Consider the following 14,182-nt stretch of genomic DNA (forward strand, 5'->3'; position numbering starts at 1 on the left):
GCATTGAATCCAGTGGCTGTTGGTGGCGTGTACGCGCCTAACGGCGGTTAAAACCCCTCATTCTGTGGCGCAGGTGCGGGCACATGTCACTGGCATTCCTTCTTTGAATCCCCCACCAACCAGCGGCCAGACAATGGGATCCATCTGGACGAAACAAAGCTTTTGGCGGTACGTACTTTCATATTGTTCTTAATCCTTCGACTAGACAGGGATCAAGTTTGTCGAAGACTATTGCCGTCAGACGCGCGAGAGTCTTGCAGACCGTTGGGCTCGTCTTCTCAGTCCGGGGACATTCCATAAGCCGTCTCTGCAGCCCCTCACCTTGGATCGCGGGCCGAGATCTTCTCTTTTCCATCTCCAGTTGCAGCTGACCAGAAATTAGTTAAGAAGAGACACCGTCCAGGACGTTTTATCTTCCACGGACAGAGCGTAGTTTGCCCTGTCTTCACTTGCTGAGGCGTCGTTGTGTTTGGTGAGTTGCTGAAACGAAACTTCCCGCATGCCCTCTGCTTCTTATTCATTCTGCGAACACCTCACCGATCCGTTCACCTTAAACTACCCACATTCTCATATCAAAAGCCCAAGTTGGAAGTCATCGTTTGGCTCCTGCGCAGCTCCGCTGGAAGACCCTCTTAGATGCTTCCAGCTAGACTTACGAATGAGCTTTTACCGCTTGTTGTCGCCATCATCAGCGTCGGCGGGTACTTTCTGTTCATCGGCAAATATGGCCAATCTGTCTGCGCATTCCTGGAAAGCCACCTGCTGAGGTTGGTCCTTTCTATACTCATCTGTCTGGGTGGCCTATGCAGACGTCATCGCCACTCCGTTTTCTGTGCACCAGCTTTTTTAACCCAAACAATTATGCATAATCATAGCACTGCTCCCTCATCTCGTTTTCTCATTTCTAGGCACATCAGCTTATGGACAAGGGGTTAGACATTGACTGCCATTGCAATTGTACTGACCTCCTACTGCTTAGGTCTGGCTGGAAAGGGCTCATCTACTCACAAGATTTCAAAATGCCTTCTCAAAAGTTGAAACCTGGTTTCCGCAAAGTGCAGAGTTTTCAGACCGACTATGCTCCCTGTACAATCACCCAGTATGTGTCCGAGCGAAGTGGCATGCAGGTCGTAGTCGCCGATCGCAAGGGGCCCAAGATCAACGGCTACTTCACACTCGCTACCGAGATCTTCGACGACTCTGGTGCACCCCACACTCTTGAGCATCTGATCTTCATGGGCTCAAAGAACTATCAGTGGAAAGGTCTTCTAGATAAGCTGTCCTCGCGGGCATACTCTGGTACAAATGCTTGGACTGCTACCGATCACACAGCCTATACTCTTGAGACTGCTGGCTGGGAGGGCTTCGCACAAATCCTTCCTGTCTATTTGGAGCATGTGATTGTGCCCACCATTACAGATGAGAGCGTTGTTACCGAAGTTTGGCATATCGATGGAGAAGGCAACGATGCTGGTGTTGTGTACTCGGAAATGCAGGCTGTGGAACATCGCAGTGCTGAAATTATGGACCTCAAGGCTCGCCGACTCTTATACCCAGAGAATGTCGGCTTCCGCTACGAAACCGGCGGTATGACGGAAGCTCTACGAGTGTTGACCCCTGAGCGTATTCGCCAGTTCCATCGCGATATGTACCAGCCGCGCAACTTGTGCATAGTCATTGTCGGCGAAGCAGACCATGAGAATCTCCTGGAAATACTAGATACATTTGAAGAAAGCATCAAAGACGATATTCCTGCTCTTGATAGCGATTTCAAGAGACCCTGGGTAGAGTCAGCTCAACCACCAGCCCTCAAGGAAAGCATTGTCACGACAGCAGAATTCCCCGAGGAGGATGAATCCGTTGGCGAAATACTTATTGGATTCTTTGGTCCCCATTGCGCTGATGTGCTCGCCACGTCCGCTTTGAATATTCTCCTTACTTACCTTTGCGGTTCATCCGTCTCTGTGTTGGAGAACATTCTTGTTGAACGGGAAGAGCTTGCAAGCTCTGTCTCGTATTGGTGGGATTCACGGCCAAACTCGCTCATTTGGCTACAGCCTACTGGCGTGGAAACGGAAAAATTGGAGTTTGTGGAGAAGCGCCTCTTCCAAGTCCTGAAAGATGTCGTGTCAAAGCCATTGGACATGAGCTATATGACAGAATGCATCCGACGAGAGAAGCGACAGGTCAAATTTCACGCTGAAACGTCAGAGTCCTTTTACTCCACCAACATTATATCCGATTACCTCTTTGGAAAGCGTGACGGCTCAACTCTCAAAGATCTGGCAACAATGGCAGAATATGATGTTCTTGAGAAGTGGTCAGACGAAGATTGGCGAGCTTTCATGAGCAAATGGATGGCCGATGCTCATCACGTCTCCGTTCTGGGCAAGCCATCGCTGCAATTGGCCATCAAGATGAAGGGTGACCACGAAGCTCGTATTGCCAAGCGGAAAGAAGAACTTGGGGAAGAAGGTCTGCAAAAACTCGCACAGAAGCTCGAAAATGCGAAGACGAAGAACGATGCACCAATCCCTCCTGAAGTTATTGATCGATGGGCTGTTCCTGGTACAGAGTCAATTCATTTCATCGAATCAGATACTGCTCGTTCCGGTCATGCCAAGGCTGTTGGTCTTGGTTCTGGCCGTGCGCAAGAACTCATCAACGCGGCCCCTGGTGGCAAATTACCGCTTTTCATCCAGTTCGAAGATGTGCCTACCAACTTTGTGCACATTACTCTTCATTTCGGCACAGCCCAAGTCCCTGTTCACTTAAAGCCACTCATGTCAATCTTTAGCGATAACTTCTTCAACACTCACATCAAGCGAGATGGACAGCAAATCAACTTTGAGCAGGTCGTAATGGAGCTGGAGAGAGACAGTGTTGGTTATGATATTGGAAATTCTCGCCAGCTCGGAGATTCAGAAGGATACATGATCCAGTTTCAGGCTGAGCCAGAAAAATATGCTGCGGCTGTAAACTGGCTTCGTACGATGATGTTCGATTCTGTCTTTGATCCTATACGCATCAAGGCTGCTATTATGAAAGCCTTGGCGGACATCCCAGAATCGAAACGCGATGGGCGCAGCATGTCCGCTGAGGTGGACACAGCTATCCACATGGACAAGTCAACTCTTACAGTCGCTAGGCGCGTTGTTGTTAAGGCAGTTTACCTCAAACGTCTCAAGAAGATTCTTCAGAAGAACCCGGACCAGATTGTCGAGTGGTTCAATACAATCCGCAACTCGCTTTTCACTTTTGAAAACACGAGAATTCTCGTCACAGCAAACTTAGAGAAGCTTCCCAATCCCGTCACGACTTGGGATACACTCTCCACAGCTCTGAAGTCACAAAACGGATCAATGGCTACTATTCCGAAGCCATCAAGTCTATTGAACGATGAAGGAAAGGCCCCTGGCTCTGTTGGTGCCGTCATCGTTCCTATGACAGCTCTCGACAGCTCCTTTTCTGTGAGCACTGCCCCTGGTCTCTACTCATTTTCAGATCCTAGATTGCCGGCCATCATGGTGGCGGTGGGTTATCTTGAGACAGTAGAGGGACCCTTGTGGAATGCTGTTCGTGGTGCCGGGTATGCCTACGGATCCTTCTTCTCACGCAACGTTGAGAGCGGAGTTTTATCCTACAAGATTTACCGATCTCCAGATGCCTCCAAGGCAATTATTGCTTCGCGTGATGCCATTCAAAAGATTGCCAATGGAGAGGTGCCAATTGATAAGCACCTTTTGGAGGGTACCATCAGCCAGATTGTGGTTGTATTTGCAGACGAGCAATCCACTATGCCCAGCGCTGCCCAGCAGAACTTCGTCCAGAGCGTGTTCAAGCAGCTGCCCAAGGACTGGAGCAAGGATATCTTGAAGCGCGTCAGAGAAGTCAATGAAGACGAGATTCGACAGGCACTGAAGGACTTCATCATGCCTTGCTTTGAGCCGGGCAAGAGCAACGTGGTAATTACATGCGCCAAACTTATGCAAGAGGTACAGTTTTTTTTCTCTCCCCCTTCTATATAAGAGAGGGCTATACTGACATATTTTGTACAGGGAATGGAAACTGCATTCAAGGGTATGGGCTACAAAGTTCAGACTCAAGAATTAAGCCACTTCCACGATGATTATGGCTTGGGTGCTGGTGAGTACGAGGATGAGGACGAGGATGATGAGGACGAAGACGAGGAAGAGTATTCAGACGAGGGGAGCGAGGACGAGGACGAGGACGACGAGGATGAGGACTAGATAGAATCGGTGTTACGAGGACAAATTCTCGAGCCTAAGATCTAGGCCTGGGAAACCTATTCTGTATGCTTCATATAGGCTTACGTATAATAATATGGGCAGCTAGAATCTAGACGAATAGATAGTATGACAGTAGCCGCGAGAACCATTTCTCATTTCAGAATAGAGATCTGTTCTCGAATACTTTTTTCTCCTCTTCCCTTCTTAAAACATCTACTAATCTATCTCTACACATATGGTTCTTTTATTATCTATGCCTTACAACTCGTCGCGTCCACTGGCTTTGACGACGCCCTCGTCATCCTTCTCACTGGTAACGGCTTGCTCTCCCTTCCAGTTCAGGGCCTTGAGACGCTCTGAGAGGTGGGGGTGCGAGAAGTGATAGCTCGCGTACATCCAGTCAGCATCCATAGAGCTGAGGTTCTGAATCTGCAGCTTGAGAAGCGACCTGGCCAGCTCAGTCTGCATACCGAGGCCCTTGGCGAAGGCATCGGCCTGGAATTCGAATGCACGGGTGACCATGTTTAGGAGGAACTGGATAACGGTGTCCATTGGAGACAGAGCGTCGGAGAAGAGAAGGAAGCCGATGATGATGGGGTGCTCGTTGTGGAAGCCGAACGAGGAGTACAGAGAGCGGTTGTTGATGAAGACGGAGAAGAGGCTGAAGACGTAGAGGAGGTGGGCCTGTGATGAAGTTAGTTGGATGGATACTCAGACGCTACTCGGATAAGGATAGGGATGGTCGTACCTGAGAGATGCCAAAGAGGCTCGTGGTGTGGCCCAATTTCCAGTGACCGAGCTCGTGGGCAAGGATAGAGAGAACCTCATCGGTTTCAGATTTTTCCAGCAGAGTATCGTAGATGACAATGTGCTTCTTCCATGGCAGACCGTAGAAGAAAGCATTGGAGTGAGCGCTGCGCTTGCTGCCGTCAATGACGTGCAGCTCGTGCAGGGGGAATTTGAACCGAGCAGCCAATTCGTTAACCTTGGTCTTGAGCTCGCCATCCTCGAGGGGAGACAGCTTGTTGAACAGCGGCTGGATGAAGGTGGGGTACAGAGTGGTCATCAGAACTTGCACGGAGGCGGTAAAGACCCAAGTGTAAAAGACAAACTGGGAGCCAGTCTTTTGGATAATCTTGAGGAAACCAGCGAGGACAGGGGGCATCAGGGCGGCAGTCAGGAGGTTGGTCTTGACGATATCGGAGACGAACAGGCCGGGCGTCTGCTTGTTGAAGCCAAACTTCTCTTCCAGGACAAAGGTGCTGTAGATCTTGGTCGGCAGACCGAGAGCCTGCTGGATGAGCATGAAGGTGAAGACGAAGACGATGGAGTGGGAGATTTCGCCGGTGAAGCGCGTGGGCGCGTATTTCAGCAGCAAATCACCGGTCCATGACCACAGTTTAGGCATGACATCGAGCTGGATAAAGGCGAAGTTGACGATTTGGCCCCAGAGGCCGCTGGCGACGGAGAATTCAGCTTTGGCGCGGCCATAGGCTTGCGACTTGTCGAAATCTTCCTGGGAGACTTCTTTGGCGAGGACGGCGGGGGCTTTGGGCGACTGGAGGACACGGTACTGGCGGAAGGTGAGGAACGATTCGAAGACAAACTGGCCCAGGGAGAAGCCCAGGACGAGCCTCTTCCATGGGAACAGCGGACGGTCGAGGAATTGCGACAAGCGCTGTCAAGAGCAGCGGGAGAGCATCGGTTAGCGACTTTGCATTGAAAAAGAGTGTGTGTTCTCAATTGACTGCAATTGAGTTTGGGCGTACCTGTAAAAAGTCCATGGCGGGCTGTTTTTTTCCTGATAGATTCAGGATATCAACAGCTTGGACGGGACTCTTTTTTTTGTTTTGGTATACGGAGATGCTGTAGAAGATGGAACGTGGGAAGGACACCGCGGGGGAGGCCAGGGTGGCTATAAGTGCTGCTGAGCTAATGCACGTCGCGGAAGCTAAGCTACCCGGTGATTTTGGCGCTTGTTTACAGTGTACATAGTCTATGACGTGCCTCGAAGTGCTCTGGCGGCATTGCATCGCACAGGAATGGGGCAATGGAAGTCCGGCAAAATTATGTACATCGCTCTCGGATGATGCTGCTACGAGGTTGATGATTTTTGGTCCAAAGGCGAGGCTGATAGGTGCTGCTCTTTTTGTTTGTTGAGAGCCGTCCATGATTATATCGATGCACCAGGATGTAACACCACCTACACACTGATCTGATGCTACCATTCGCTACCGAAGTCAATTGCAGTAAGCTCTAGACGATACGCTCTGCATGGTATTAGGTATCAATTGCTATGTGAATCAAGTGCTTGTCGTAAATACAAGTCCCGAATTAAAGACTCTCTCTGGATTTACTAAGCCGACGGACAAGTATAGTATACTGCATGGGCATGGCGAGATCACGCGAGCAGGTGCTTTTCTTTCGGCTAGTAATCGCATGCTTGAGACAGTATACAACTGTTCAAGACCTGGCCTGAATACCTACAAAGGGAAACAACCAATGCTTATTCTTTGCATTTCCGAGTGGGAGCTTTTCGTTCCAAGATTCAAGGGGAGCAGCACTTTCTGACCTTGCGATGGCCCTAACAAGAATTCACCCGCCTTGCACATTATCCAGCTGCATAGGTACCTAGCCGACCGTGTATATCTTGTACACCCGCTGTTCAGCAATGATGCCTATACAACGAGTCATAGCAAAAGAATGCATTCTTGACTTGACTTTTATCCATGTATCAGAATCAGAAAGGGAAGCCATTCACAGAGCATAACTGGCCCCGATTTGAGATTCGGGGCTCACTGGAGGAGACGAAGGAAAAAGGTAGTAATAAGTTCCGCTGAGAAAGAGGCAATGTGATTAACAGCATAGACGATAATAGCTACAGGGTTAAGCCAAACATATGAATCCCGCTTTGCCAGATAGACATTTGATACAAACCAAGCATACTTTGTCTTCTTCTCCCCCTTCTTCTTCTTTTCTTTTGTCTTTCTTTTTTATTTTTTTTTTCATCTGTCTTAATAGAAGAATAAAAAAAGCATGCTTCATCCGGCTCTCGAGGCCAATACCAGGTCCCAAAAGACCCTGATAACTGCTGCGCGCGGCACATTATGAAGGTCTGGCCGTGCCATGGTTGGCGGCAACATTCTGTCTAGGCACAAATTCAGCAAACTAGGCAGAAATGGCTCATCTTTCAGTCGCTCTAGCAGGTGCGGGAGCAGCTGGTCTACTGGCACGTTGGCGAGCTTGAATTCCCTTTGGATTACCTCTGGACTTGCGTTCGCAGCCAGACACCGAATAGCCGCATCCTAATGTCCATTCGTGGTTGGCTGAGGCGGGCGTTCCGGGCCATAGGGCACCGGCGGTCCCTGTTCGCTCGGCTGAGGCTCCTCTTCCGTATCATCATCGAATTCACTAAGCCCTTCCTCCTCGCCCTCCTCCTCGGAATATTCGCTCTCCTCGCCCTCACCTTCTGTGGCTCCATGCCCGTGATTATCCGGAGGACACACTTCTACTGTGCTGGCCTCTACCGTGCTGGGAGTCTCCCGTGGAACTTTCCGCCCTTGTTGCTGCATCTGCTGGATGATGCTCATGAGCTTCTCGTTCTTCTTGTCGGCAGCGTCAATCTTCCGCTTCCAGTCTTGCCGCTCTTCCGCCAATTGGATGATATTCGCCGTGGTCGCCTCTTTTTGACGTTTCAGCGTCTCATTTTCCTTCTCCAAGCGCTTGCCCTTCTTCGACATATCCTCCATTTCTTTTCGGAATGAGAGAAACAGGTCGTTGCTATTATTAAGAGTATCCTCCACCTACAAGACGCAACAGGTCAGGCCTGGCTGCCAATTGCTAAACCAATGCATGCTGCATTACATACCTGTTTGAACTTATCCACATATACATTCAGCTGATTCCGAAGCTCCGTCTCGGTCTTGGTAAACGCTCCGACCTGGTTCTGCAAATGGCGCGCTTTATTCGCTTCGGCTTCGGCATTCTTCTTCTCCCTGTCATGGCGGGATAAGTGGTACTGCACTTCGAGCTCTTTGGTCCGCATGAGAGAGTGAAAATGCAGTTCGCGCAACTCATACTGCTCAATGAAGGATTTGAACCGAACCCGGAACCTGGTTATGTCTCGCCGGTTAATTCATGCACCCCGGAGAATTCTCGCTGCATACGAGTGGGTAAAGCTTACAATTCATCCATTTCCATGTCCACTACTTGTTTCTTGGGGGTGTCCTTTTCTTCTTGATATCCCTCTAGTTTCGATAACAAGCTTGCGAATTTTTCGTCCCAAGCGGCGTTATTTCGCTTCTGCGTACTCTGGAGCTCTTTGTTCTCATTCTATATCCCAATGTCAGTGCGCCGTGTTGCGCCAAAGGCTCGGTGATTGTTTGCTCGAAGCGGCCGGTGCGAACCTTCATCTTGTTGTTGTCTCTTTGCAGTTCTCGACACAGCTTTTCAAGTTTCTCCTTCAATCCCACGGTCTTGCTCAGTTCTGTACGGCTAGCATCTCGTTCTTTCTGGAGTGCGTCTCCGCGTTTCTTGTTCTTCTGGTTTTCTCTTTCCAGGCGTCGCATGTCGGCTAACAATTCACTTGAGCGCCTCATAAGATGCTCAATTTTTTGCATGTCGTCCATCTTGGATACCTGTTGTAGAAGATCTCGATTGGCGCGCTTTACTTCTCTTTCTATTTACGGATATGGACGTTAGCTGATCTCTGGGCTGGCTACTCTTTCTCATGCGGCAGACTTGGACGCACCTATTTCCATCTCTTGGTCTTTCTCTCCAGCGGCATCCTGCTCCAGCTGCGAGATACGGGCCTGGAGGAGGCGCGAAGCTTCGGACGAATCCATCCCCCTCTTTCCCTTGGCTTTCTTCGCAGCAGGTGACGAGTGGGCATGCGCATCGTGGCCATTTGTGAGGGCCGTCTCCACATGAGTTGCCGGCATGGCTCGAAAAGGGCGTCAGGGTAGAGAGTTTTGGCTAGGCTCGAGTCTCATCAAGGGCCAAGTCACATTGATGGAGAAAGCTGTGGAGGGACTCCAGAAAGCTCGCACCCAAAAAAAGAGAAAAAATATTCTTTTTTTGTATGTCTCTCTTCTTTTTATATTGCTGAACGTTAATCGATATTTGATTATAAATGGCGGCGTCGGCTCGAGGCTCTGGTGGGCAACGGCTCCAGCGGGAGACAAGGCGGAACTGCTGTCAAAATCGTCGCCCTCTGAGCTGTCGGCTGGGCTACGGGACAGTGGACAATCGCTGGTATTTACGAAATGCTATCGCGAATTGAGGCCCAGACTGGTCGTGGCGGGCCGTCGTTGCGATCCTGACGTGTATGAAAATTGCCCCCAGCCGTCGATGGCAATGCATGCGTAGGTTGGAGCGTGACCAGGTGGGTGGTTAATTCGTTAGAATTCTAATAGTGCGATGATGCGGCGTGCAGGTGAATTTGTTAGTGCCTCAGGGATTAGGTCAGCAGCCAATACTACTCTCTGGCAACCGAATGGCCGGAAAGACTTGGGGGCCCTTGCCGACGAGTGACTAAGCGCTCGTCGGTGGCGGGCTCTGCTAAATTTCTACAGAGGCCGAGCCAGATCCGACGCTGGAAACAACATCATCATCAGCATCTGGGTTTTGACTGCGGTCGATTTATTTGCGTGGCTAAGCTGTAGGGCATCGTGCAGCTACTAAGGCCATTTGTATTGCCTTTTTGGTTCCAATGCATCATTAGAACGCTTCTCATCCTTACCTCTTCCCACTTATAGACCTTGCCATAGTGCTCCCTCGCCATGTTGCGAAACGCAGCAAATGCGGCTCGAAAGACCGTGACGGATCTCGCGCTGTATCCGAAGCCTGGTGCCAAGCTCCACGGCTTTACTGTCGTCCGAGCAAAGCACGTTCCAGAGCTGGAACTAACCGCACTGCAACTGCAGCACGACAAAACCGGCGCCGATTATCTGCACATCGCTCGCGATGACTCCAACAATGTCTTCTCCATCGGCTTCAAGACGAATCCTCCGGACGATACTGGTGTCCCTCACATTCTAGAGCACACCACTCTCTGCGGCAGCGAAAAGTAGGGATATCTTTTGGCAGCCTACGAGAAACGACATGGCTGACAATATTCCAGATATCCTATTCGAGATCCCTTCTTCAAGATGCTGCCCCGGACGCTTTCCAACTTCATGAATGCGATGACAGCTTCAGACCACACCTTTTATCCCTTTGCGACGACGAACGAACAGGATTTCAAGAACCTCATGTCAGTGTATCTCGACGCAACACTCCATCCTCTGTTGAAGCAATCCGACTTTCAGCAGGAGGGCTGGCGAATCGGGCCTGAGAACCCGACGGCAGAGGACGCGGAGGGAAAGAAGCTTGTCTTCAAGGGCGTTGTGTATAATGAGATGAAGGGACAGATGTCGGATGCGGGATATCTCTACTACATTCGATTCCACGACCATATCTTCCCCGACATCAACAACTCTGGCGGCGACCCGCAAAAGATTACGGATTTGACCTATGAGCAGCTGAAGAATTTCCATGCCGAAAACTATCATCCAAGTAATGCGAAGCTGTTTACCTATGGAGATATGCCCCTGGCAGACCACCTGCAGGAGGTTGACGCCAGGTTGCAGGCTTTTGAGAAGATTGCCAAGGACAAGGTTATTCATTTGCCTATTGAGCTGGATGGTCCTCGAGAAGTTACTCTCCACGGCCCATTGGACCCATTGGTTGCCCCGGATCGACAGTATAAGACATCGGTATCTTGGATTACTGGCGATACTACTGATGTGGTCGAGTCATTCTCCGTGTCATTGCTGTCAACTCTCCTGATGGACGGCTATGGTTCACCATTATACCGAGGCTTAATAGAAGCTGGCATGGGCGCTGATTGGAGTCCCAATGCAGGCTACGATAGCTATGCGAAGCGCGGAATCTTCTCAATTGGCCTTACTGGAGTGCAGGAATCCGATGTTCCCAAGATCAAAGGCAAAATTCAAGAGATTCTCCGCGATGCAAGGAACAAGGGCTTTGACCAGGGCAAGATTGACGGCACGCTTCACCAGCTCGAGCTTGCGCTCAAGCACAAAACGTCTACCTTTGGCTATTCTATGCTCAACAGGCTGAAGCCAAAGTGGTTCAACGGAAGTGATCCTTTTGACTCCTTGGCTTGGAACGATACAATTGCTGCTTTCCAGGCCAAGATGGCCGAGGGCGGCTACTTGGAAGGATTGATGGACAAATACCTGCTGAACGACAACACTTTGACTTTCACGATGGCGCCATCAGCGACCTTTGGAGATGACCTGATCGCCGAGGAACAAGCGCGGCTGTCTTCCAAAATCCAAGACGCCGTGAACAAGGCCGGAAGCGAGGAGAGTGCACGCCAGCAATTCGAGAAGCAGGAACAGGAGCTGTTGGTGGAACAGAACAAGACTAACACGGAGGATTTGAGCTGTCTGCCTACTGTCCATGTCAAGGATATTCCAAGGTCAAAAGAGCCAACGGTAGTCCGAGATGAAATTGCAAATGGTATTCCCATCCAGTGGCGGGAAGCTCCAACCAATGGCCTTACGTATTTCCGCGCCATCAACACATTGGAAAACTTGCCTGACGATCTTCGAGAGCTTATCCCTCTATTTACGGACAGCATCATGCGCCTAGGTACAAAGGACATGACCATGGAGCAGCTCGAGGATCTCATCAAACTCAAGACTGGAGGTGTTTCTGTTGGATACCATTCCACACCTTCGCCAATCGATTATACTCAGTCTAGTGAAGGTATCATTTTTACTGGAATGGCGCTCGACAGGAACGTGCCTGTTATGTACGACATTCTGCGCAAGTTGGTGCAGGAGACCGATTTTGATAGTCCGGAGGCCTCACTGCGAATTCGACAGCTGCTGCAGGCCTCAGCGGATGGGGTTGTCAACGACATTGCTTCTTCTGGACACCGATTTGCAATGGGCCACGCCGAGTCCAGCCTGACCCGCAGCGCCTGGCTGAGGCAGCAAATCGGCGGTTTGTCACAGGTCAAACTAGTTACTTCGCTGACCAGCCGGCCCGAGTCCGACCAGCTAGAGGATGTCATTGGCAAACTCAAGAAGATCCAGACTTTTGCTCTGACTAGCGGTAAGATGCGCACGGCCCTTACGTGCGGCACCGAGAATGTGCAGGAAAACTTGAACTCTCTGAAGAGCTTTACGGGCGGACTGCCCCAGGAAGCATCAGGGGTAGCAAGCAAGGGCCCGTCACCCCTCCCTAAGGACAGCAAAGCATTCTTTCCTCTGCCATATCAAGTCTATTATGGAGGCCTCTCTGTTGCCACGACATCATATACCTCACCCGAGGGTGCGCCGCTCCAGATCCTTGCACAACTGCTGACACACAAACATCTCCACCACGAGATTCGAGAAAAGGGCGGTGCCTACGGCGGCGGGGCTTACTCTAAAGCATTGGATGGCCTATTCGGATTCTACTCGTACCGCGATCCTAACCCGCAGAACACATTGAGTATTATGCGCAATGCAGGACGCTGGGCAGTGGAGAAGGAATGGAGCGATCGAGACCTGGAAGAAGCCAAGATTTCTGTGTTCCAAGGAGTTGACGCTCCAAAGTCTGTGAACCAGGAGGGCATGGCAAGATTCCTATCTGGCATTACGGATGAGATGAAGCAGAAGAAGAGAGAGCAGCTGCTAGACGTGACAAAGGATCAAGTCAGAGCGGTGGCACAAAAGTTCCTTGTTGAACCCATTGAGAAGGGAGAGGAGCGCACAACTTTCCTGGGAGAAAAGCAAGGCTGGGTGGATGGAACATGGACCGTTCATGAGATGAATGTAAACGGCTCTCAGGAGTAAAGAGCAGTCATCATCAACACAACTAGAGGATTTCCGGGTACATGTGAAAATGGCGTCAGTGGACGGGCTATGGCTGGGTATTTTGTGATGATATGGATGTATTTACGACACAAGATGTACATTATGTGTAGAATAATTCCCCTCTTGAGGGCTTTTTGCCTTTCTTTTTTCTTTTTTCTCTTTTTTCCTTTTGCTTCTTCATTTGTTTTCCGAGGCTTGGGACTTTCGTTTGGGCACAGTACGCGTTTAGATACGATACATCTTCTTGCCGAGCCGGCTTGACCGACTCACTTCCCCCATGGCATGGAGATCACAGAGCAACGCAAGAGCAAAACAATTATACCTCACTGGCTGCCTCCCTGGACCCAGTCTCTTAATGATCCCTTTCGGACCGGTGCTGAGGTGCGCAAGCAACAAGCATTGGAGCTTGAAAGAGGGGAGGGAGTGAGGGGAGACGAGGAGTGACGTCGGCGAGAAGGTCGTTCTATCAGAGCCAGAGCCCCTGAGCCTTGGGTTACTGGACTAAAGAGCCGAGCACATTGACTTTAAAGAGAGAGGGATTAAAAATGGAGGGTAAATGCCTCGATGATTTTGATACACAAAGAACCTAGTTGCAGGGTAAAAGGTAAGAAAGTAAGCGAGAGGAGGGGAGGGGAGGCTGTGTCCTGTAGTTTGGGTACTTGTTATATGATATAAACTTGTCGTGGCTGAGATGTTTTTTTCTCTCTTCTTCACTTTTTGCTGCAACATTGTGATTTCGTCATAGTAATTGGGACTTGCAAGGATAGGGGGGTTAATAATGGTGTTGAAATAAACTGGGGAAGAGAAATGGAGAAGCTGCCTATGCGGATTAGAGTTGGCTTTCTATTTGTGCTGGCTAGCTGGATAGAGATGTAGGGCATTCGGCGCCGGGTTAGCTGCTTTTTGCGTGGGATTCGCGGCAGCTGTCTCAGCTAAAAAGGACCATTACAATACACACATATTGCATGCATGATACATGGCAAAGTGCATTGTGACGAAAACGTGCAGCATATACCCGTGCCCGTAAAGATATGTCACAAGCCAGGCAGTGCGCTTGTT

The 14,182-nt window shown here is 50.1% G+C and overlaps 4 protein-coding genes across 5 annotated transcripts; 2 read left to right on the forward strand and 2 right to left on the reverse strand.

Moving 5' to 3' along the window:
• The first annotated feature begins 129 nt into the window (after positions 1 to 129).
• On the forward strand, positions 130 to 4,447 carry TrAFT101_008560 (uncharacterized protein). The gene is made up of 4 exons (XM_024909687.2): positions 130 to 168; positions 383 to 472; positions 980 to 3,995; positions 4,059 to 4,447. Exons 3-4 carry the CDS (start codon positions 1,020 to 1,022, stop codon positions 4,248 to 4,250), a joined length of 3,168 nt encoding a protein of 1,055 aa, XP_024762025.1. The 5' UTR covers positions 130 to 168; positions 383 to 472; positions 980 to 1,019; the 3' UTR covers positions 4,251 to 4,447.
• TrAFT101_008561 (uncharacterized protein) lies at positions 4,055 to 6,104 on the reverse strand. Its single transcript, XM_066128374.1, has 3 exons — positions 6,020 to 6,104; positions 4,999 to 5,928; positions 4,055 to 4,934 (listed from the first exon to the last, which is right to left on the reverse strand). Exons 1-3 carry the CDS (start codon positions 6,032 to 6,034, stop codon positions 4,509 to 4,511), a joined length of 1,371 nt encoding a protein of 456 aa, XP_065984492.1. The 5' UTR covers positions 6,035 to 6,104; the 3' UTR covers positions 4,055 to 4,508.
• An 887-nt stretch (positions 6,105 to 6,991) lies between these two features.
• Positions 6,992 to 9,653, reverse strand: TrAFT101_008562 (uncharacterized protein). Its single transcript, XM_024909686.2, has 5 exons — positions 9,001 to 9,653; positions 8,657 to 8,928; positions 8,434 to 8,582; positions 8,119 to 8,362; positions 6,992 to 8,053 (listed from the first exon to the last, which is right to left on the reverse strand). The coding sequence occupies exons 1-5, from the start codon at positions 9,188 to 9,190 to the stop codon at positions 7,556 to 7,558; spliced, it is 1,353 nt and encodes a 450-aa protein (XP_024762024.2). The 5' UTR covers positions 9,191 to 9,653; the 3' UTR covers positions 6,992 to 7,555.
• A 178-nt stretch (positions 9,654 to 9,831) lies between these two features.
• On the forward strand, positions 9,832 to 13,815 carry CYM1 (Mitochondrial presequence protease). Of its 2 annotated transcripts, XM_024903746.2 has the most exons (2): positions 9,832 to 10,317; positions 10,372 to 13,815. In XM_024903746.2, the coding sequence occupies exons 1-2, from the start codon at positions 10,031 to 10,033 to the stop codon at positions 13,100 to 13,102; spliced, it is 3,018 nt and encodes a 1,005-aa protein (XP_024762023.2). In that variant the 5' UTR covers positions 9,832 to 10,030; the 3' UTR covers positions 13,103 to 13,815. The 2 variants fall into 2 exon arrangements, with proteins under 2 accessions (XP_024762023.2, XP_065984493.1); XM_066128375.1 differs by having other exon boundaries at positions 10,310 to 13,815.
• The last annotated feature ends 367 nt before the right edge of the window (positions 13,816 to 14,182 follow it).

This window comes from Trichoderma asperellum, chromosome 5 (genome assembly GCF_020647865.1).
Source record: "Trichoderma asperellum chromosome 5, complete sequence".
Classification (NCBI taxonomy): Eukaryota; Fungi; Ascomycota; class Sordariomycetes; order Hypocreales; family Hypocreaceae; genus Trichoderma; species Trichoderma asperellum.